At 34.5% G+C, this 25,045-nt stretch overlaps 1 protein-coding gene across 1 annotated transcript in view; it reads left to right on the top strand.

Moving 5' to 3' along the window:
* CFAP54 (cilia and flagella associated protein 54) overlaps positions 1-24,208 on the top strand; it is a gene marked incomplete at both ends in the record, with an annotated part of 101,850 nt that extends 77,642 nt beyond the window's left edge. Inside the window, 17 exons of the mRNA XM_082279856.1 lie at positions 1,566-1,668; positions 3,051-3,189; positions 4,095-4,252; positions 4,451-4,636; positions 5,865-5,991; positions 6,294-6,449; positions 7,491-7,599; positions 9,213-9,318; positions 10,058-10,147; positions 10,672-10,813; positions 12,961-13,158; positions 14,416-14,609; positions 17,596-17,781; positions 19,004-19,110; positions 19,913-20,099; positions 21,470-21,547; positions 24,089-24,208. Coding sequence (XP_082135982.1) covers positions 1,566-1,668; positions 3,051-3,189; positions 4,095-4,252; positions 4,451-4,636; positions 5,865-5,991; positions 6,294-6,449; positions 7,491-7,599; positions 9,213-9,318; positions 10,058-10,147; positions 10,672-10,813; positions 12,961-13,158; positions 14,416-14,609; positions 17,596-17,781; positions 19,004-19,110; positions 19,913-20,099; positions 21,470-21,547; positions 24,089-24,208 — 2,386 coding nt within the window. The remainder of the gene's footprint in view (positions 1-1,565; positions 1,669-3,050; positions 3,190-4,094; positions 4,253-4,450; positions 4,637-5,864; positions 5,992-6,293; positions 6,450-7,490; positions 7,600-9,212; positions 9,319-10,057; positions 10,148-10,671; positions 10,814-12,960; positions 13,159-14,415; positions 14,610-17,595; positions 17,782-19,003; positions 19,111-19,912; positions 20,100-21,469; positions 21,548-24,088) is intronic.
* Positions 24,209-25,045: the final 837 nt, after the last annotated feature.

Raw genomic sequence — 25,045 nt, 5'->3', positions numbered from 1 at the left:
TTTAATGTGCTTCATGATAGCCAGTCTCTATGTAAAGAGTGTCTCTCTGTGTAAAAAGCCAGCATAGATAAGAACTTTGGTTATATATTTTTAACAGTTAACCTGCTGAAAAACTTTTTAAGTGGTGAGCAAGGGATACTCACTGGTAGTTTAGTATTATTAGAAAAATGTTTCTGTGGGCAGATAACATGTAGAATTGTAAAAAAAACCCAAACAACCAACCCCCAAAACCAAACTCAAAAATGTTTGAGAGATGGAAGAAGTAAAGATTTACAGACATAAAGGAAAATGTACAATTGGGAAAAACCAATACAAGGAGACATTGATTTTGGCAATTCTCAGAATATTTTGAGTAGTAGTTCCCTGGACAACAATTCTTGTTATGAAAAACATCTTCTGTCTATGGCTTTGCAGATGTCTTCATATCACGAAAATAATTGTATTCACAAAGTCTGCTGCTATAGCTACACATTTTTGTACATGTAATGAAAATTGAACATTATCTGAGTGTATCTGAGTGCTTATAAAGACAGCAAAAACCCCAGTAGTTAATATTTTAAGAAACCTAACAATATTTTGAGATCCAAGCCCATTGTTTTTTGACACGTAGGGTTGAATGCTTCACCAGTCCTAATGGTGTGGGTATCTTTCTAGGTTCTGTTCAAAGTGAACTCTAGAAAAAAATTTAGGGTATGGGGTGTGGGGTACAGTAGATGCAATGACATGTGATTTCTTACTGATGAGGTTTTGCCTCATCACCCTGATGGTGTTTACTAAGATCCTGTGAGTATTGGACCATGTGGATTTAACAGAACGATTAATGTATAGCCTGGAAAGTTTTAAGGAGGAAGGTATTAACCTTGGTTGTGGATGACATAGAACTCTCCTAATATATCTTGTAATTTTCAGTATTTTTACATCTTCTAATTTCTAAGAACTTATCAGTGGAGACAGAATGGTCTTGATCTAGTGATTTGACTAGATCTAAAGATTGGACTTGATGTTCTAAAAGGTCTTTGCCAGCCAAAATGATTCTATGGTTGTGTGTGTGACTGGAAGTTATAATGGAGTTCTGTTTGATTGCTCCAACAGAATATGATATATCTTAGCTTATATGCTGTTCATAGAACAATAGAATCATCAGGGTTAGAAGAGACCTTAAGCTCATCAAGTCCAACCATCAACCCAGCACCACCACTGTGACCCCTAAACCACTAAATTGTATCATCCAGATCCAGATCCTTCTTAAACTCCTTCAGGGATGGTGACTCCACCACCTCCCTGGGCAACCTATTCCAATGCATGACCACCCTAACAGTGAAATACTATTGGGTTATGTCTGTTATTGGCAGAACTTTTTCTCTTGCTGCTGTTTTGTCACTTTCATAATGTAGTGCCTACAAATTCAGAAAATAGTCTGAGCACAATCTTGTTTGACTGAAGCAAAAATTGATAACTGCTGATTTACATCTGTGACACAGTAAAAAATGAAGTATCTATTTTAATAAAATCATAAAGTAGCGAATATAAATAGTATTTTTAAATAATATTGCTCTATACCACAGTGTTGCTTTGGCTTTCTCTGCAATTCGACTTCTCCAAGATGCAAAAGTTTTTAGCATGGATGTGACACATTTTCACGCAGAAAAGGATGAAAGGGAGTGTTTGGTATGTGTGGATATTTGTTTTAAACTAATCTTTCTTTGTATACAAATCTGTCTTGTATTAAGTGTTGAGTGATTTTTATAATATTAGAACATAGCAGTCATTTGTATTATGTGGTTACCATTAATCCAGGGGGAAAATGATCTTTGACACACTTCCAATAACCTGCTTGCCTAAGGTGTACTCAATGTGTCTGTAATCATCACTATAATTTGTATGAGGTTAGGAATTACGGTTTTTATTTCTATACTCTCAAATGGCAGCACTGAAAATCTTCTTTTGTTTAAAACCCCCTCAAACAAAAAGAAAGTGTAAACAATAGCTATCAGTTGAAAATCTTGTATTATTCAGTTAAGGTACTTTAGATTTTCTGATTGAAAACTGAATTCTCTTTCAAAGAGCCAGATGGACCATTTCACCTAATTGCTATTCCACACGGAGCAAGATTTCAGCTGACTTCTGTTGTCCAACACATAGGGATTCTGACCTCTGCTTTGGAAAACCTGTTGGTCACACACCACACAGTCACTCTTGAGTGCACAGTGAGTCAAATTGACTCACATGGACAGAGCAACTGAGCAGTGAGATTTTGTAATGTCTATTGAGACTGGACTTTCTTGTATGCAATGTAATTATTTTCTGTCTGTTGTAGGACAGTCCTGTAGCCAGTACCTGAGCTATCAGCATTTTTTTTCTCATTTGCCTCAGTGCAAGTCAGTCATGATGATTTTTTGTATAAGTAAAATGCAGGTGGTGCATTGTCCATTGCAATTGATAGCAACTGATTGCTTGCTGAAACAAATTGTAGAACATGGACTGTAGAATTTTTAAGAATAAATTTAGATAGCACAAGGAGTTGAGCTGAGAATTCTCACAAACACTTGTAGTACTACATTATGCTAATACTTGTTTCTAAACACCAGAAACACAAAAAACTAGAAATCAAAACATAAAAATTTCTTTATAGTCATTATTGAGGTACCAGAAATTGATACTGATCCTGCTCTACAATTAGACTTTTATGTGCCTTAGAATTTTGTGTAATGTTCCTGTTTGAGTGGAATAAAATCCAAACTCTTAGAATTATTCTTCATGAAAAATGTAGTATATAGATATACTTACGGAGTCTCACATAAAAAGTGGTTTAATATTCAAAATGGTTTAAATTATTTATATATATATTAAAATGTAAATAATAAATGGCCTCCTGTTATTAAAAATATGTATCTACCCTTCAAATAAACTTCTGTTTATGATGTTTTTATTATTTGTTAAATATTTGTATTAATTTAATTTATTTTAGACTGATGCTGCCCTGTACCCTTGTTTGTAGTAAAATATGTTACTCAGAAAGTAACATTTTTCTTGCTCTTGGAACTTACTAGGACTCCAACACTGAAGGTGTTCAACTGCCTCCCAGTGTAACAGCCCAAGAGCACACGAATGTACGTTTGTGGCTGAGGTGTCGAGCAATGTTAGTGACTGCACTCCTGACACAGATACAGGGTGTTGGTGATATGAAAGGTACTGCTCTTTCGTGGTTTAGATTTTGGGATTATAATGGGCCTATACAGGCACAATTTTTACTCGTAATTAAAAAATATTAACGTTAATTCTGGGGCTGTATTATCATGGAACTATTATTTGTATTAAATTCGTCCAACCCAATAAGGAAAATATATTTATGAGTAAATTCTCTCCTAGAGCATGAAAACAGGAAGTATTATATTAATTTTAATTTAATGGTCATTATCTTTTGATAATTGTGTCTAAAAGTTTCAAATGTTCTAGTGTAATTAAGAAGGTATGGCTGTTTTAAAAAGTGCTGTTGCCGAGTACCTCTGGTTTTAAAAGTCTCAAAATATTTTTCACTTTCTATATTTCCAATAAATGAAGTATCCCTACATAACTTCTAAAAATGTTCCAGATTATTTTTTTAAAGATTTAAGAGACAGATTGCAAAATACATTTGTTGAAGTTTGGTTATGAATAAAATGTTTTTCATTCCTTAGTTCTATGAACTCTGATGCTCACTTAAGTATCAAAATCAGTCTAAGTCTGTAGCCAAACTCTTATTTAATCACTTCTAGATAATTGTTCTGAAGGCCATACTGTTTTGGAATTTTAACTAAAATCAGATTTTTGAATAAGTAGAACAGATCTAAAATATCTTAATATTTTTGTTGGTGGCTTGCATAAAAAGTGTGCATTTGGATGAACTTAAACCTAGTGCAGTTTAGAAACTAAGTGGTTTTTCTTTCTTTTAAAAGTAAATTTGACACAAAACTGATGAAATGGTACATGTGGAGTGTGGAATTTGTAATATATTTTCTGTGACTTTTTAGTGTAGAAATTACTTAAGAATGGTAGAACACACAATAAAGTATTTTCTATTGTATTTTTACTATTCATATATTCTCTTCTTTTAGGAAACGATGTGGCTGAGCGCAGAAGCGTGATAAAAGAAGTAATATTAGAGGCAGAAGCCTTTGGTGATATTGAGACTCAGGCTGAAATGATGGTGCAAGTTGCTATTCTTGACCTGCAAGAAAAACGTCCTGTGGCAGACATTAAACTTCTTTTGCAGGTTTGAGCATAAAGGAGAAACTGTTTGCTTTTCTTTGATGCATTTTTTTGTGTGTAGTCAGAACAGCTGATAGCAGCATTAAATAAGCTTGAAATAGTGCCTCTGAAACAGATTTTTTTTTCACTTTGCGTGCTTTGTCCTCATAAATAGACAGGAAGATAGTAACTACTTTGGCTTCTGTTGTCTATGTCCAAACAGAATATCATTGGTTTACTCCAAGAGGATACATTTATTTCTCTGCCAGCTTCTTTGACTCTTGTGAAGAGCATGCTTCTGCTGGCAGACATACTGCCACTGGAAATAGTAGAGGATACAGAACATTGCTCTTCTGCATTGGAACCATTAAACTTGCTTGTTTTGGCACATGAGCTTACCATTAAAGCAGTGAGTACATGTTGGTGCATTTCCAAATCCTTCCAATAGCCTTAATTATTTATCCTGGAAACTGTTTTATCAATTTATTGAGAAGGGCTATTCCTAGTAACTGATCACTCCAGTTTTAACTACGTTAGAATAGTATAAAGAAGTAGTTCATCTTACCAAACGTTATCCATACTCATCGTGCATGCTCACCTATGTAGTGTGGTATTTTCACAGAATTTAAAAATATTGAATAGCTGCAAAATGCACATCCAGATGTGAAAAATGAAATAGGTAGTTTGACTTCTAAAGAGACGCAGAACACTCACTTTTCCCATTTTCAATGAGGGACATATTCATACTCAACACCTCAGGGAGAATGTAGATCTCATTAAATTCCTAATTCTTAAGTATCCAAGGACTTAGCTTTGTGTCTTAGAATAATTTGAATCAGGACAATCTATATAAAGTAGAATGATATTTTAGGTTGATGCATTGTTACAATTGGTATGAAGAAATAATTTCAATGTAAAAATTTAAATATGTAATTAAAAAATAAATCTAAAGATATGGACTTTGTGAGAACACTGAACCATTTACCTATTTGGGATCCAAAAACAGATAGGCATTTCTCCCTGAACTTAGTATAGGTTACAGAGAAAAGTTTTTAGATAAAAATCTTTCTTCATAGTTTCTAAAACTGAAGTTTAATCCACTGAAATATTTATTTCCCTAAATAATAAAGAATCATGTGAATCACTTCAGAATCAAACTTCCAGCTGTGTGACTTGCTAGCCTTCAAGTGACTTGACACTTTACAGTGTCTCCCCATTGTCTTATCTCCATGAATGAAAGGTTTGACTGGTCCATACATGCTAATTTCTTTTTCTTTTCTGGCCTTTGCTGGATGTCAGATTTCTTTGTAGAAATGACAGTTTCTTTCCAGAGCTGTGGTTACTTGTGAGATCTATTTCTTAAAGACTGATTTGAGGGAGTTTTGTTTTAAAAACCAAAGCCTAACATTAATAAATTCGATCAAGAGTTCATTAAAATTGTTTATTTGTATCAAAAGACTCTTCTGCAAGACAAGTACACACTGAAGTAAAGGAGTTCAGGCCTATCAAATCCTTTTCAAGTGCTCTTTTACAAGACACTTGCATTCCAGGGTTTTGCAATACCTAACTTACTTTTTCAAACTGCTATTTAATTTGCTGTCTGTAACTTGATTTTACTGAGGTTTCTCCTTTCATAGGTTTTTGTTTGTGGTGAACCCATTGAACGGCACATAGAAGACAGTACATTGACTTGCCTGGTCTTACCTACAAAGAATATCTACCTGCCACATATTAATTTGTTAGCTCAAGTCAAAATGAAAATTGGTAAGAAAAACAGAACTCATTATTATTTTTAAATTTTAGTTAATTTTCACTCATATTTTGTAAATGGGTTGATTGGTGTAGCTCGGGTTTCTCTTGAATGGTCTAGGTAAACCTTAATGGCATCATACAACAGTGAAACAATATAGTTTTGTACTTATATCCATCAATCACTTGAATTTTTGGGAATTGGATTGTAACAGTAAATATGTAGCAGCATTTGTTCTAAGGAATTTGCTTATTTTTGTATAAATTGGTTGTCTACTAAATAATTTACAAAGAACTGTTTTGGTTTTTTTCTTTAGGACACATACTAGCTGAAAAAGTGGCTTCTACAGCCGCAAGAGGAGATCACTGCCAATGGCTACATGCTCTCAGGCATTTAGAATCAGCATTGAAACTTTGCAGAGCAGCTGCAACAAAAAAATTAGATATGGAAGCTGAACTTCTTTTTCAGATAGGTAAATAAACCCCTGTTTGTACATCCTGAGTGCCATCCTGGGCAATGTTATGCATGGTGTCTTTTGAAATGGAGACATTTTACTGTAAAACTAGAATAGGTCTGGATATTTCTCACTGTCTAGATGAAGATCTCTCCCCTGTGTTTAGTATCACACCAGAGTAGATCAGGATGCATTATTCTGCAAATAATTTAAAAACTGCATTAGAACTACTTTCATCTGTATGTTATCTGGAATCAGAGGGTGTGGCCAACAAGATTAAGAACATTATGTTTTGCAACAGGAGGTGTTGGTTTGTGAGGATCCCAGCCAGAAAGACATTGAAGACTCTGTAATGTATGTCTTACAATGCCATATTTTTGAGTTAACACTATCAAAGAAAAATGAGTTAGTGTACATAATTTTCTATTACTGCAGATGCTGAGAACTCCAAACTGTGCAGTATTGAACATGCTTCCAATCAGGGTGTAGCACAACATGCACATCCCTTCTGTGGAAAAGTTGTTTCTTTTTGGTCTTTTAGCTGTTCTTGAGAGAAAACAATGTTATTCATCATTTCTACTGTCAAACAAAAAGCATGTTCACATAAGAACCTCTTGCTACACTTTTACAGAAGGGTACTAAGAAGATGCTGCCAAGAGACTCTTCTGTTACAGTGAGCTGGCTGCGTTTATCCTGTGGGATGTGCCCAGAACAACACGGGCCTGAGTGCCACACTGTGTGTGCAGCACAGCACAGCACAGGCCTGTGCCTGCACATTAACTCCTCTGCATACAATGCTCTGCTAGTTGGGATCAGGAAATGTTAGGGCTCATTATGAGTCCCAAGTTCGGTTATTTTAGCTACTCTGTGAAGAGAGTTGTTATACAAGCATTGTGCATTACCTTTTAAACAAACTGGAAAAGATCTTGCTTATCAGGAGGAGAACAGATAATGTACTATGTTGTTTGACTTTTCTGGAGGGAAAAACAGATTGGGTGGGTCTTACAGAAGAAAAATTAATGACATCTTGAAAACCTACTTTCTGTATTTCTTTCTAAGGTAAGGTAGAACGCCAGATAACTGAAACAGGCAATAACAAGTCATCTCAAGCTGTTGAAACCCTGTTGGAAGCTATTAACCTCAGCCAGAAACATGATCAAAAATATGAGTAAGAATCTAACTATTTAACTTTGAAAAGAATTTAAGTCATACATGAATATAATTTGTAAACAGTTTTTTGAGATTTGTTCTGGTACCTCTGTTATGGAGGGTCTTTTGTATTTTAGAGTATTTTTTTTCTACAGAGAAGAGCTAGTGGATATTTATTCTCTTATTTAAAACAAATGATAAGAACATTTAAAAGCATTTTTTAACACAGAAGTTACAGCTTTCTGTTCTATTTCCAAATTTGTACCCTATCTGTCAACACTGGGAACAGAGCTATCAATTAAACAGGAGGTTTATTCATATTTCAGAAGATGAGCTGTGGTCTGCCCCCTTCCAGATAACAGAAATCCAGCTTGAAAAGGTTAGCAGCCAGAAATAGTCAGAAGAGCAGAGGCAGAAGGAGTGTAGGAAATGTGTTTGTAACAGATATCAGGACAGTGACTTTGGCATTAGTTATCAGCCTAGAAGATGCCTGAAGAGCTGAGCCAAGACAGCCAATAAATTCTGTCAAGCAGCTCTGATACGCTGGACTTTAGTTTTTTTTGTTTCTTGACCAGTCTAAATGAATAATGTGCCATGTCTAGTTAGAGACACTGTAAAGGCAGCAATTTACCTTGCTTGTTTGAGTATTCTGTTACTTAAGTTAATGAACCAGAACTCTGAATGTAGAAGCAGTCGCATAGTAATAAACCTCAACAAGCAGTCAGCATGATGGAAGATGGTGCAGAAATGGACTGTGGTGAAGTTTTACAAGTTTAATTTGCTACATTTTTATTTAATTTGCTACCGTCTTTCTAAAAGAATGTACAGTGACATCAATGGACCATGGCCTTCTTGTTTTAGAGAACTTAACATCCTGATCCCATTTATGCAAGCCCTGTGATATCTGTGGGATTGTTTAATTAAAGTTGTTTCTTGATGTCTCACATCCTTTTTTGTTAGCAAGACTAGAAATTTAACTAAATTGTTGCCAACCAAGTGTTGAATTTGATATTTTCTCAGTTTTCTCAGTCTTTAACTGTATTCTGTCTTTTGTATTTTGCTTTACACAAATTGTACTAAAGCTGGAATTTATTGTATTATATAAACAACCAACTCTGTGAAATATGAATCTGTCCAGAACAGTAACTGTGTGAGCAGGAGTTTGTTGCTATGCTTGGGGCAGTTAATTCATAGGTGAGATCCGGAGAAATCTGCAGAGCCAGGAGGAATCTGCATAAAAGAACTGTTATAAACCTATAGGGAATAGAAACATTGGAGAAATTCTCCAGGTGTAGTAATTTTCAGCAGGTTGAGGGGAGTAATTCTTTCTTACTAAACATTTGCAATTTATTTATGGAATATTTGTTTCAAATAATGTAAATTATATTTGATATACTGTTAAATCAGGGTGTTATTTGTTAAGCACACCATAGGGATGTTTTAGACTTACATGACTTTAAAACAGGATCCTATGGCTTTCTGAAAGAATATACATTTAAGGTAGATGATGGGGGCTGGATGAACTATTTATTTGGTGAAGTATCAGGCTAGTCTTGTGCAGGAGTCAGATTGTATCATCATAATGCTTACTTTGATAGCAAAATTGATTATTCTGTGTGTTGTTTCTTACAGGTTAATAAGGCGGGCATACCTTGAAATAGCACTATTATATTTGTATTTTGCCACAAATAATGAGGATGTATCACAGACAGATAAGTTGGTGCCTTCCAAATCCAGTGTATGTTTTCTATTGTCTGGGTAGTGGCCTCTTCAAAGCAGGAAATATATATTGTGCACCATGCCATATTATTACTTGCAGTGACTTTTAAATCATACTGATACTGAAAGTCCTCCTAGAAAAATCACACGAAGAAATCATACAATGGAATTTGACCTTGTTTGATGTTATCTCTCATGTTTATTGCATTGAATGATAATATTTAAAATATTTTTCTGTATGAAATAGGAAGACACAACCAACAGTGTTTTCATTTCTGATTATAAATGAATTAATTTGTACCTTGCAAAATATACTTAACATTCAAACCTGTTTTTTAAATGCTAACTTCACCAGATTTCAATTTTTCCATACAAATATGAATGACAGTATGAGAAATGCAAGTGCCTTTAACCACATTAAAGTTCCTACAACCCATAGGTGGAAAGCAAAATGTGTAACATTAGAGAAAAGAGGTAATTAAGATTCCAAAAAATGGAATATGATAGCAACACTGTAAACAGTAGTGACTGTAGGATAAGCTGCTCTGAGAAAACTTTTTCCAGGAGCAGCCAATTAGCATGCACTGGATAATTTTTTCATTTTTAGGAAATATCCATGGATTTACAGTCAATGCCAAGTTTTACAACTTACAAATAAAACAATTACTTTATAAGTCGGAAAACTTTTTTCTATGTTTAGAATATATTTTACTGTAATATATTTAGAATCCTGATTATGAACTGGTGTATAATTTTAGACCTCTTCTGGAGAACTGTCTTCTGAGAAGGCTGTGAAATCAGAAGTCTACAAAGTAAAAGCCTGGATTGCAATAAGAGCAGCTACACAGGTTGGTGCAATATTCTAAAGAGGTGATTTTTTTTTTTTTTTTAAATTTCATCTTATTCTACTTACAAAAGCAAACAAGAAAATGCAAACAAGAGTATTAAGGTTTCCTGAAATTTCTAGCATGGGTCTTTTAAAATAAAATTAAAATGGATGCTGTCTGAATAGTGCATTTAATCTCTCTTGGACAGATCTGACTCTGTTTACCTCGACTTTGATTCAGTGCAAATAAAAGGGCACATGACCTGATATGTATGCGCATGTATTTGACACGTGGGCAGACATCAGTGGCATCCAGATGAGGATATCTGATTTGAAATCACTTATGTAGTAATTAAGCTGTCAGCAGTAATGATTTATTTAAATATAATGTGTACCTTAATGTCAGAAAGAAATATTTTCCTAACTTTAAAAAATGTGGTATGTTTCATAATTAATTTTTTGTCCTCATCTTGTTACTCAAAGATTTTAAAATCTATATAAATTTTGTAGTGAACTAGTCCCGAATAAAATAAATGTTATTTTTAGGTCAGCAAAGCTGTCCTTGCTTCTCAGCTGTTGATTGGAATGAAGAGTGTTAAAGAACAGTGCATGAAGGATGAAGTGCAACAGAAAATCCCAGAATTTGCTTCTATGGATCTTTTTTCTTCATACAGAGATTTCGTATCTGGTATTCCTTTATACCTAGTAGTGTCAGCAAATTAAATAAATAATAAGCTATATATGCCATGTAATCTCATAATATTTAATATCTAAATTTCATTTATGAAAAATTATAAATCAGTTTTGGAAAGTAAAAGCAAAAGCCTCATCATGCATAGCAATACAAAATATTAAGTAGAGACCTCATGGGTTTTTAAATATCAGCCTGTGCATATGTTCAATATGTTAAGAAAAATTCATTGTTTGCATACTGTGGCTCAGAAAGACAGAGTGCACATACTGCTGTCAGTTTGGAAAAACAGATGGTCCTTTGTTACAGGACTTCCCCAGACATGTAAAGTAGATGTTGGCCTCCCTATCAGTCATCACTGTTTTGCTTTGTTTTGTTTTTTCCAAATATTGACTTATAACTGATTTTTTTCCCCTAGGTATATTAGCTTTCCCTTGGAGACTTTCAATTTTACTCTTGATTTTGCAAAGGGATGTTGGTGTTGAATAGCTTTTCTCTCCCTGCATCATCCCCCAAAAAACCCAACCCAGACAACAAAACAAAAACAAAGCCACAAACAACAAAACCCACCAAAACTAACAAGCCCAAACTCTTGCAAAGTTTTCTGCCTGGGTACTGTGTTCTAAAAGTCAAAGTCAGTATAATAAAATTTTCACTGTCTTTCCAGTCCAATGGATTATTATTTAGAGATGCTTCCATTAGCTCGGTAGAACTTTGCCATGTTTATTTCTGACTTCTGCATTTATTTTTCAGCTAAAGGAGTTGATGAATGGAAATTTTTGATCTGAAAAAACACCCAACAGTGAAACTAGGAATTCAGAGAAAATGATTGCTAGATGTTATATAAACACTAAGGCAAAATCTTAATATTTATTTTTAAACTAGGAACCGTTAATTTAGTGATAAAATTTTGATTCAGTGGCTTAATTTCAATTATCCCAAGTGATTGACAAAGACTGAATTGCTCTGCTTAATAGCTGCTGGCAAAGCTGAGCCATGTCTGCTTACAGTACAGTGTTTAAACATATGTGTTTTGATTGGTTTATGAAAACAAGTGTTGTATGCTAAGACTTTCCATCAGATTGTTTTGTACTGGCTCCATTTGCTTATAATTACAGATCATTTTTTCTTTTAGCAAGTGCAGCAGGTGTTTCTCCTGATAGTTCTGTTAGTCAATACAAAGAAGAATAGAAAATGTAGAAAAGCAATAATAGGCCAAAATACAAAAATGTAAATTGAAATGTAAACAATCAGCATAACATGCGAAATATTTTCTGTAAATCTCTTAGTTAAACACATATTTAAGTTTTCATCTATAAGACAATGTGGCCATTTAAACTTTTGGCATTGACAATGAAATGTCAGGAATAATAGACATTCAGATTTTGTAGGAGCACTCATAATATTTTCCGAAAATTTACTGTTAGGAATCACTATAACATTATGTTTATTCAGTTTGGAGTGAGAAACAGAGCACAAGAATTGTGCTTTTGAGAGAGCCATGTACTAATACAGTGAAAAACAGTACTGAATATAAGCAGTGATGTAGCGATATCTGTACTGATAATTTTTTCCTCTTTCTGCATAAGTGCAACTTTCAGGCAGCACAAAAGAAAATATTAGCTTTTGTTTTATTTCACAGTTAAGAATATATTGAAAATGTGCTTAATATCTAAAAGGGACAAACTATTAAAACTAACAATTAACACTTCAGAGTACCTAATTCTTCTGAGTTTGGGTCAACATAACTGGGAACTTCAACTGCCACAGTTATGACTGATGACTCCTTGTGTTGTTTCCATTTGTTAAATATCTTCTATTGAACAATATGTAGAAATAAGGGTTCTACATTCAAATGCAGAGAGAGAGAATGCACTTGGCTCTCTACCCCTTTTGAATATCTTGCAAGGACCAGTAAGGTTCCTGCCCATGATCTGAGAAAAGTTTTCAACTAATTTTAAGGCTATTTACTATTTCAACTCATTTTTAAGCAGAATAGAAATAATTTTTGTTGTATGAAAAATATAACCAGTTTCAGAAGTTGTACATCTAGTTGCAGATTAGTGAATTCCAACACAATGCAGAAATAGCTTTTGAATTTCAACCACTTCATGTATGTTCTTGAACTCTTATTGGAGTTCCAGGTGGATACAATGTTGTCTCTGAAAGTACAGAAGCATCTTCTGCTGAAAACAAGCAACTCATGGAAGACAAGCAGAGTGAAAGTGAAGGAACAGAAAGTCCTGTCAGCAAGGCCAGCCAGAAGAAAGATACAATAACATGGGTTCACATAATTCGCTACCACAATCATTTAAAAAGAATTTATAACACAAACCTATCTGGTATGTATTTTTATTCCTTCTAGAAAACTGCTATAGGTGAGATACTGTTTTTGATGGCAAACAGTGTCAGATTCAAAGGCTAACATCTGAAATAGCCTCATTTTGAGTTCCTTTAAATTGTATAAATGTGAAAAGGTCTTCATGGAAATCAAGATTTATGTCAGTTTACAAGTGCTGCAAGTGCACTAAGAAGCTACTACCTTTCTTTGTAGTTATTCATAAGCCTCCACAATACCAGGAAGACCTCCCTCAAAACTTAATTGTTATTACTACATCTGAAGCGTTTCTAAAAAATTTATAATCTATTTTTATTTTTAGTTCTAGATAGATCAAACTTAAGTTACATCATAAATGAATCTGTTCGGTTTGAGGTTCTCTTTTGGAGACCTGAGTGCAGTGTAAATGGGAAGGTTGAGCGTTATTGAATGTGTTTTGACTGAAACCCCAGATGTGATGTACATGCTTGGGTTATTTCACTGTAAACAGAACACAGTAACAGGTAGGACCTTTCAAACAGAGTAAGAATCCATTAATTACAAGGCCCTAATACTATGCACCTACATGTGATGGCCAGCTTTTGGATATACAAGTGATGAACCAATCGGTGAGAACAGTATTACATTGTACATATAGGTGTTGTTTAGAGAGAGACCTAGCAACTCTGAAAATAATAATTCCTTGGGCTGGATTTACTCCTTGCAGCACCAAATGAAAGTACTCTGGCTCACCAGAGAACTGTAAGGACAGTAAGGTATCTACAAGTAGGTGTCAAAATGTGCATGTAAATCTCAGCTTTAGTTATCAGAGATGGCAACTAGGGGGCAACTCAGCTGATCAGCCCCCAGCTGTCTAAACTGGGGTCTTAAGAGCTCTTAAAGCTTATTTTGACTATATTGAATAAATATGTGTTCTAGTGGGTGCTTAGGCATCTAGTGAACATACTGGCGCTTACACATCTGAATTTAAGTACCTACACCTCAAAATTACACCTCCCACTTTATGCTACTTTATAATGTCTGCACAGAGTTTTCTTCATTATCTGGTTACTGGTGAAAAATTACAAATAGCATAAGCTAGTAATATTTGAGGACAATCAGAATAATTGTTGAAAATGCATTTATTTGATATTGAATCTATTTACATATTTTATTATATTTTCAAAATTTATGAATCTAGACTAGCTGTAGTAACTTGACGTTTGAATGGCAAACGATGATGTAATTTCAAAAATCTCTTTAAAAACTGCCCCTAACCCAGGACCTGGATCACTTTCTGCAAGAGATGGACACCTTAGTTCGATTTCTGACACAGGAATTGTTCTACGCATAGCAGAAATGCATTCCTTTCTTGAAAAGAATTTGGTTGAATATTCAATGTGCTGTCTTGAGAATTTTCCAGAAGAACTACATGATACAGAAATGCCACTCAGTAGTCCAGCTGGTTCTTCAGAGGTACTGATGTTCTTTCTAATGTTTCAAAAATATTATACTGGTATTTAATTCAGATTCTCAATAGTTCCAATGGCGATATTTCTGGGAGCCCTATAGAAGAATGAAATTATTTATGCAGAGGATCAGTAAAAAACCGAAATCCTATGCAAGCAGTGAATTACGTAATTAACAAATGCAAATATCCTTGCATTATTCATTCCTGCAAAAATAATCTCCATCCCATAGCCAGTGTATTTAGACCCTAGAAGATTAGGCAGAATGATAATTAAAAAGGGTTTTTTTATTAGTTAATAAAGTTGGCTGTTATTCAGGTTTTAAATCTTGTAGATCTCCATGTTTCCTACCAAAAATGTCCTGATGATAGTTTTGCAATTTGTAGGTACAAATCTCTACATTGTTAATTTAGTCTATAATAAAAACATGATTTTCAAAAAATATGTAAGTTATATTTTCTCAAAATTTCTTGAAGGTCTTATATGCCAATTTTTTTCACTGATTTTCAGCTGGCTAGAAAATCAACCTTTTTACACCTCTGGCTTGCGAGCAGCCTATTTAAGCTTTCGAATGTAGGCAACCCAGAATATATCACTCTGATAAATCTTGAATTAGAATTCTGGACTCTACAGTGACCATGGCACATGTTTTGAACATTGAATGAAATTTGTTTTTGAAGATCCAGTGTAAAAATAATTGCCTTCAAAATGTCTCGATCCCACTTCTCAAATTAATAGTTATCCTAATACTAAAAATTAATAGATCATTCTCTGTAACTTATTTTTTAGCTATTACATTCAATATTAGATGGAGACAGGGGAGCCTTGAGGAGGGAGAACTTGGTATGTTATAAAAATGAATAAAAATACTTCTGTGAAAGTAGCTTGTCTAGAGTTGGTGAACTTTCTTCAGTGTTGGACAGCATATCATTACTCATTTCCCAACAAAGAGCTGACTGTGCCACTGAATAAATTGTAAATATATGCTATGTGACATTTATAACAGCCATCATATATCAAAAATTATTTTACTCTGTCTGCTCTTTTTTTGACATAATTAGTATTACAGTGTCCTAGAATAATAAGCTTCAGAGCTCACTGTCATGTTCGTGACGGGTGCAAGCTGCATAATCATATGTTAACTTCACTGTTGTAGACAGCTAACAAGCATAAAGCTCTTACTTTTTTAATTCTAAGCCTCACTGATTCTTATCACAACATTTTTAGAAGCTTTAACCATCCAGAAGGTTATAGATGTTATTTTAAAAATGGAACTGTAACTTATTACTGTGAGTTTTAACAGTACAAATAGATACACTTTTTGAAAGAATGATTTTTATGTACGAAGTTGTTTCACTTACATCTATCTCTGTATTCTATTTTTGACTCTTGAAGGTTTTTTCAGGTCTGCTGACCAAAGAATCCAAATTACATTAAGTTTATAATTAAAATTCTGTGCCCTGTTACATTTTGCATGTTTGTTTTTTATTCTGCTCCATGATAATAAGTAGGAGTGGAAATACTTAACTAAGACAGTTTGTTGTTTTCAGACTTTTGAGAAAGTTGAATAGACAATATTTATATATGTAATTCAGCAACCTACCAGTTTGAGAATATCAGTTGTAATGTCCTTCTTCAAAAGAATTCAGTATGAATAGAAACCCAAAAGTTCAGTGAAAAAAACCAAACATAACACACGTTTTAGAGAGAAATATATAGCATAAAATGGAATTTTAAGAGCTCTTTTTCAGGGGCACAGCATAAATTAGGTTCTTGCCATGTCCATATATGTATTTTCTCCTAGTTTTGTTCACAGTCCATGCTAGCATAGTGGGTGATTCATTACTGAGTGTAGAAGAGGGCTGTAGTGGGTGGGCCCTCCATGCACACCTCATGGCTTACCATGGGTTGTGGCCACTGAAGGCACATCCATGTGCTCGAATGCATGACTTCAGCATGTGTGGATTCATCGTTATCTTCACTTCTGCTATAGTTTGACATGGATTGGTAACTGGCTTAATGGCGTAAGATTAAGTTATTGTGAAAAATCCATCTTCTGCTCACTTGGATTTACTGCCCTGTAGTGGTCATGAGCTGAATTTCTGTAGAGAAAGTAGGTAAAATTCTCCATTTTTTTCAGTAATGAACATTCAAAATTTGAAAAGATTTAACTCCCCAGGTAGCTGTTTTCAGTGTCCACATTTTGGAATCAATGAGGGTGACATTAAGGACCTTTTCAAATAGCTTGCATATTCCCTGAAAATGCGACTGTTTGGCTGGTGTTCTTTTCAGATCTGTGAAATACTTTAAAAAGTAGAGATGGTGTATTACTGTTTGGCCTTTAAATCAAATATTTCACCATTTTAAGAAAAGGTTTGGTTCATGAATGAATGTTGGCTGACAGTATTCCTGCATTAATTCCCTGGTAAATGAAAGCCAACAGTAGCTATTTGAAGAATGCCCTGCTAAAGTTCCGTATGTATTTTATTAAATACAACAAATCCTCACAAATTAAGTGATTGAATTTTCAGCAGGTGTCACCCTTTATTAGTTGCACAGCTGAGAAAACAGATAGGTAAACATAAATAAAGCTTTATTCTAACATTCAGAATACTATTTTAATTATCAATATGTATACCTGACAAATTACTTTTTCAGCACTATATTTTGTATGATCAGTATGCCAAAGAATAGATTTGAACAAAAGCCATAATGCCATAATGATTCTAAGTCAAAGGCAACAATCATTGTGACTGTGGGTGTCTCTAAGCTCACAGATCCTTTGTATTACCTTTAGAAATGTGTCATCACGTGAGCTTTGAAAAGTCTTAACTTGGTAAAAAGGACACTTTTTAAAACTACTTATTTATCTAAATTATCATATATTTATGCAGGAATGAAAGTCATGCCAATTCCAGTAGACACTAGATTATAACAGATTTTTCCCATTTCACTACAGAAAATATAATTTAAACCTTTATTTTGTGTTTCAGGTGTCTCCTGAAGTTACTGAAATTACATCAGAAGTGTCACAAGTGAGAATAGCTTCTCCAGTTTCTGTCATTGCAGAAGAAGACAGGCAGACAGAAAGTAGGGCAGCAAGTGCTTCAAATAAGGAAATTAACATTCAGTGGTATATTCCTTCTGTGGCAAAGCCATCAAACGATACAGAAACTAAGGTATAACTAGACCAAAGCAGTTCCTTAGGTAGTGAAGCAAATTAAGTCTCATTTCCAATGAATATTTGTGTTATGAGTTATCAGCTTTTTAATTGAATTATACATATGCTGATAGGAAGAATATATTTACTCTGCTGCAAACCTGCTCTATAGGAAAACAGAATGCCCTGACACTTTTTGGTTGGCAGGCCAAAAAAAAGTCTGTGTTTCCCATATAGAGCTTCCAGACCATAGTGTATTCATGCCTGTTGCAAATCCCTGGTGTCTTTAAGACCTCCACTCTTAAGTCTGGGTAGACCTGACCGATACATTCGAATAATAGTTTGGTGGGAGACTCTTGAAAAAGCAAAGATGCATGTATACAGGGAAAATGGGATTTTGTAAGCCTCATTTTCCTAAAAGATCAGACTGAACCTGAAAGATGAAAGAGATGGGAGGGTTGCAGGAATGTGAGAGACTATGAAATGGAATTTGTTTTATCTTTACACAAGGGAGCAAAGTGTAGGTAAAATTTCTGCTGCAGCAATAAAAATCCATGATCTCAAACTTTTTGACATAGCAGATCGGTGTCTAAATTTCTATTAGACCCATTTATCTTTATTAGGAAATTGATAGAAAACCTGTGAAGTTAATGTAAATAATGTACCTTTTAATATGATTTTCCAGGTTACTTTATCATGGCCATACAGATCAGTAAAGGACCAGAGACAACTCTTAAAACCAGATAATACATGAATGCCATATTCTTGGCATTTTCCATATAGTCAAAATATTCAGTTACCACTAGGAAGCGTATTTTCAATCATACTAGTAGATTCTTGCAGTGAACGATGAGAACATTCTATTTAATTTCTTATATTGGTACAGCTGTATTAGATTGGTGAGTTATGCACACTTCATGGATTTAAACCTAGCATGATGACAGCCATGCATATGATTGACCAGGATCTGGACAACACTGGGATTTTGATAGTGACTCTATGGGGTATAGCTAATTTTCAAACCCATAGTAATTATATCCAATTTAATTTAATTAATTAATTTAAAACATATAAAAACGGAGTGTAGTATAATTCATATGAAGTCACACTATCCTCTTTTTTGAAGGTCGGTTATCTAAAACTTCATCAGCACACTGTATTTGATATTTATTATCCTCTTGTATCACTGAAATAGCTCAGGACTACTGCACTACAGCTTACCCACTCCATCTCTTTTACAGGTTTTGTTGCTTTATGCTTATAATACAAACCCTGTCAAGATTAGCACCATCAAGATTTTCAGTTCAGTGTCTGTGTTTTCAGGCCACTTGTGGATTCCATTGGCTAGGTAAATAATCCCTGACTCTGTCCTGTTATTTCATGCTGTATTAAAGATCAATCAGCCATTTAGGATGAGAGAAAATAAAGTATAAAATATCAAAGAGCTGTAAATCTTTAAAAGCATTCATTTTTGCTTTTCAAAGACTTTTCACTGTAAAAACTGTAAGATGTCATACACAGTGTTAAATCCATCCAAACAGTTGCTTTTTCAATGCATTCATTAGCATTTTAGTTTTGACTCTTAAAGAACCAAGTAACATATGCTAATTATGTAACAGTGGCATAGCAATGTAGCAGATCTAAGAAGCACTCCTAGCAGTCACTCCCATTCTCTCACTGGGTCACCTACTTTCTCCATCCCTTATTACAACTCTGAGAATGCAAGAATTTTTCTCAGTTGTAGCACCAGACTCTGCCCTTAATTTTACATCCTATGGCATTTTTCATTATTTGTTCCTTGTCATTCATCTAGTCTTAAAATTTTTGGAACTGCTTAGTAGGTGAAAGGGAAGGAATAACGGGCAGCCTCTGCCACCCTTGTGCTGGTTGGATGAAAAAGCCTTTTCTTAGAGAGGCATTCCTAAAATAATACTTCCCATTTTTAATATAAAAGGATAATGCATTCCATATCTCCACTTTATTAAATGGAAAACTTATTTTTGTAAAATTAAGAGATCAGTCTTGAAATGAGAGAAAATGTAGAACCTAATCAATATGTAATAAAACCTAGGTCAGCTTAATTATAACCTGGAAACAACAAATATTGTTGTTTTATAACAGTAGTAATGAAAAACTTTGTCTTCTTTTAGAATTATTTCTTTAAGGGAGAAATTGTCTGATCTGAAGGAGCGAGTTGAAATATTGATGCAAGGTTCTAAGAGCTTTTCAACTTCAGTACCTACAAGTTTTCCTCAACAAAGTGAAACTTTGAAAATAAGTCCTTCAAATAAACCCAAAATGAGTGATGTGAAAGTGGATCTTGATGAAAAAACAGAAGTAAGTGAGAACAGTTCTGCTCCTATATATGTTTGACTTGATTTAAGATGTCTGTTTTGGGGAAATAAATGACAGATAACTTGGAATACAGGCATAAAGGCAGACATTAAGCTTCCCTCACCTCTTTAAAGAAAAGTTGAAATACTTTCACTCTTTATTTAATATTTAACTTTTCCTTATATACTGCTTGTCACTTTACAAAAAAACCCCAGGCATTTTCAACCTTCCACTTGAAAATAAAGGCTACCTCTTCAGGTACATAGATTTGGAAACTGATACCTGTAGATTTATAGTAATCTACATCTGAAAATCCTTGGCAGTGTTTTAAATTAGCATGGCGATCAACGCAAAAGTGCTTTTTAAACACCAGTTACACATCTTCAATGTAAAATGGGCAGTGGTGGTTTCTGAAATAAGAACCTTCTAATAATATTTTTAGAGAGGACCAAAAGTGGCACTGAATTTATTTTCATTTCTCTATGCCATCTTCCTCTTTTCTTTTTATTAGCAAGGCTGAATATGGTCCACAAGCAAATAACTCTCCCCACATACACACACACAAAAGGTAATTTCAGAATTTTCCATGTGGTCTGCTTGAGATAATGTCACTGGAATAAAATGTTGCCACAGCATAAGTACTGCTTGATAAATGCCAAGGCAAAATAGACGTTTATTTTCAAAGTGGGAGACATTTATCATGTGACAGGATTCTCTTTATATCTATTATGTGAAATGATTAATGATGTAGAGGCTGTCATTTTGTCTGATGGATGCTGCGAAACAGTGACAGTTGTGCACTGTGCCATTATTATGAGGCTGTATTTTGACCACCTTGGAGAACAAATGATATTTTGGCCAATCACAGTTTTCAGGAGGGTAGACAGAGCTGTCCTTTAGTGGGTGTTTCTGATTACCTGAAGGTGTTTGCTCAAACTTTCATTAATATATGTCAGTAATTGGTAAAACAATGTTTGGAATACTAATGAGATTAACACGCCATGCATTATACATGTATAAATATCATCTTGTCAGGGTGTTTGTTTATAATATCTTCAGTAAACACATAGCAAAAGTATGCTCAGTCACTGGATTTAAAACCTGAACCAGGGGCAATTTTCCCTCAGTAGAAACTGCAAGGTTTGGGCACTTGTGTTTGTACAGGAAACACTACTATTTGTGTTGCAGAAAATTTATATTCATCAGCTAAGGTTTACTTTGCTGTGAATTCAATTAGAATAACCTAAAACTTGAATATTCTGAAAAATTTTGTAAGGCTGAGCCATCTGTTAGCTTATCAGAAAAGACTGATAGTACAGCATATGTTTGTACTACACAGATAGTACACATTTTTTCTTGTTTTATACCATTAGGAAATTGCTAAAAGGTGTTTATCTGAAGTCAAAGCACTGTTGTCTATTGTTCCAGCCCTGTCCCCGCCATTAACTAAGGTATGTTGTTCTCATTAAGGGTAAAAATCTGTTTTCTAAAATAAAACAATTGTTTAGTTAAACTGAAACATGGATTATACCACTCAGCATCTTCCCACTTTTTTCCTCATTGTTGGACTTTCTGTTTTGGTTTTATTTTATCATCTTTACAAATAAAACACAAATGTGCATGATTACATACCATGAATATCTTCACTGTTCATTAAAATCAAGTTTTCATACGTGCAAAAATGTATTAAAAAGGGATTTTACCCACAATGGTTAATACAGATTATCCACCACTCTCTGGTCATTGTTTACACAGACTCCAGTGAATTTCCATGATGCAATTGCCAAATGCAATTTCTTTCCATTCTTGCATTTTTGCAGTTCTTCAGGCTCGATTCTTCCATTTTCTTTAGCTTTCTCTGCCTTGCCCATGACATGTTGTGAGAGATAGCATGCCATTTTTTTGTCCATGCTGCTGAACAAAACATCTTATTCATCTTGTTACAGTGCAGTCAGTACCCCAGAGGAGACTGTGGGGCCTGGCCCATAGCAGGGAGCGGTGCTGTTCAGTGTTCTCAGCGACCTTAGGGGGATCAGGAAAGGACCAAAGCTGCCAGGGCTCAAGGGACTCCATGGAAGATTCTGGAATCCACTGTAACATATCACTCCCTCAACTAATCCTCAAGTATCTCGCCAGTAATTGTTCACAATGGAATGATAATGGAAAAGGCATCCACTGTACTCTTCCAGTCAGATAGCTCTTCCTACCAGAAAAGCATCCAGAGTTTTATCTGAGAACAGCTGGGCTAGTGAGCTGTTACAGAAGAGAGAATCTGTAGTGCTGTCCTGTGTGTCCTGCACTCCGGTACCTGAGTACACACTTCCCTTTGATACACATTGCACCATTCTTGCCACCCCTCGTTATCCATCTTTAAGTTCTCTCTCAAATGACTCCCAGACCTTCTTATCACTCAGTCTGGCTTTATCAATGCATCAGAATATATCCACATCCATTCTGTAAAGCTGTACTTTTCTGAGTCCCACTGAAGTATCTTCTGTGGTAGCAAGATCTGATAGATTCCTAGGGAAAGATACAGATAAACTTTTACAGGAACTTCCTGGAACTGTTTAAATGCTTGTGAATTCCTTTCACTTTGCCTGCTTTTATTTGTGGGTCTACGATGGAAGTGAAGGACCAGATTTAGTGGTGTTCTTCTAGAAAGAATCTGATGTTTGCTGCTCTGTTTTATTCTCGCTGGATTCCACCACAAGCTAAAATGTTTCAACAGGTGGAATATCACAAAGCTTTTCATCACAAAGTTTCAAACACAAACTTCAAACTGGGATGCTTTCAGATACGGTAGTTTTGGTTGAGCAGCTGAAGCCTAATCCTACAAGATGCTGAGTATCTTTGTTCTTCTCTGAAGCCAATAGAACCTGTGGGGTGCTCAGCACTTCATTACGTATAGCACATTTCAAAGTAGCATTTCCAAACTTTCCTGTAGGTTGCATGTGTGCATTACCCTGTCTCAGCTAGAGATGGAAAGCCCAGAGAGGGACTATGTACAGCATAGAATGGTACATTCCCTTTGTTTTCAAGCATGCAGGAGAACGCAGCAGATACATTTCTTATATGTAGTTTTTCACCATTTCCCCCCACCAAACACTTTTTTGTCACTCATCTTCTGTTGAATTAATTGGACAAAGTCAGTTCTAATTTGTGGTCTTTGTTTTCTCATTGTCTGAGCTGTCACATGCCTATCCTGTTCCCACTTTCTCTTCTTTGATTCTGTTTCTCTGTCTGTGTGTCTTACAGTGCTTTTGATTCAGCCCTGGATTATATTTATAAATGGAAAAAATGCATTTTCATTGAATTATTCATTTAAAATTATTTGACACTTCATGTTTTAAGAATAAAAAATTATCGGCCTGCTTGTTTTTAATGCTATTTAATGAGTAGCTATGTCCTTGAGGGAGATAGTGTAGTGTTTGGAAGCTCCAATCTTAAATGTTAGAAGTAAATTTATAAATAAAATAATTGCATTAAAAATTAACCTCCCTAGGTAGCTTGTTCCAAGCTTCTCTTCCTTTGTTTTTCTTGATACCTAAATCAGTTAAATAGTTCTCCATGTTCAGTGGACACACAAACCAGTATATCATTGCCCTCTTTTTCACCTTTTACTGTTAGCTCAATTCCTTCAATTTCTCATCTTAGGAAAAGCCTTCCAAATTAGTAATCATTCTTGCTGCTCTTTATTTTACCTAGAGATGATCATGCTAAACTTTGTGAGCAAGACTTTTGATAAAGGTTTCCTCCCTTGAGTCCTGTTTTACTAGTTTTCTGCAAGAGATGTCATTAACCACAAATTTATACTGAGGCAATAAGTATTTCTAACTTAATAATTGGTTGTAGTTCAGAAATCTGGCTTTATATGGAACTATTGGTATATATGTATATGTATATGGGTATATATGTACTTTCTGGTACCTCTAAGCTCAATAAGGTTATTCATTTGGCATTTTTTTCTTTTTTTTTTTTTTTTTTCTTTCCAGATCCCATTTGATGTTACTTTGCAATCAATAACAAATTTGGAAGATATGTTTGATCTTGCCAATGGCTGTATAATAACTGAAGGAACTCTTTTCAGCTGGATCATTTCTCTGCTTCACTAACTGCTATTTTGCAATAACTTAATCAGTTATTAGCTGAATGCTGCAGACTTAGACTTAAGTTCTAGTGTTAATATAACAACTTCATTAATCACATCAGGATTTGACTCCTGTTATGTTTTATAATTTTCACTTTTAGCTTATTTCTAATTATTTAAACATTATTTGTTTTTAAAATTAAAATAATTTTTTAGAAATTAAATATCTTAAAGTAATTTCTTAATAAGAGGATTTTCTAGCTTTTCAATAATTACTTACTCTTTAGAAAAGCTGAATAGGTTTGTAGCCTTCTAGCACCTGCTAATAGATGTTCCTTTTTCCCTGAAGTTTTATTCTCATTTTTAAATTGCTTTTGCAGTTATCAAAAGTTGGTATTATTTCTGAAGTTAAGAATTTTTGGGAGGCCTAAAATCATCGCTGATTTTGTTCTCCTATACATCTGTTTGGAAATTAGCTTTTCAGGTTGGTGAGGGTGCAAGTGATCATTCAGATGTCTTCATAATTTCAAAGCATTTTTTTAAAAACAACTACAACAAATAAACAACTCCCCCCAACAAGGAAGCACAAAGAATAAAAATGGTACAATACAGAATACTTTTTAAAATCATTCTAAAAAGCTAAGGGAACTTAGCTCTCTGAATGTTGCTGTAAATATTATTTTAAAGTACTCAAGAAACACAGATGAGTCCTAACAACAGCCACCTGAGGCAATATGCTTGAGAATATTCTCCATCTCAGTCGCTGGAGCATCTCAAATGCTCCAGTAATTGAGATGGAGAATTTGACATGAACAAGTGAGTTAGTGGACCAGAGAGGGGCCATGGCACTTTGGTTTTGCTC

This window comes from Coloeus monedula, assembly GCF_965178545.1.
Source record: "Coloeus monedula genome assembly, chromosome: 4".
NCBI lineage: Eukaryota > Metazoa > Chordata > Aves > Passeriformes > Corvidae > Coloeus > Coloeus monedula.
Note: the sequence above shows the minus strand (reverse complement) of the source record. Positions and strands in the feature narration are given on the sequence as shown.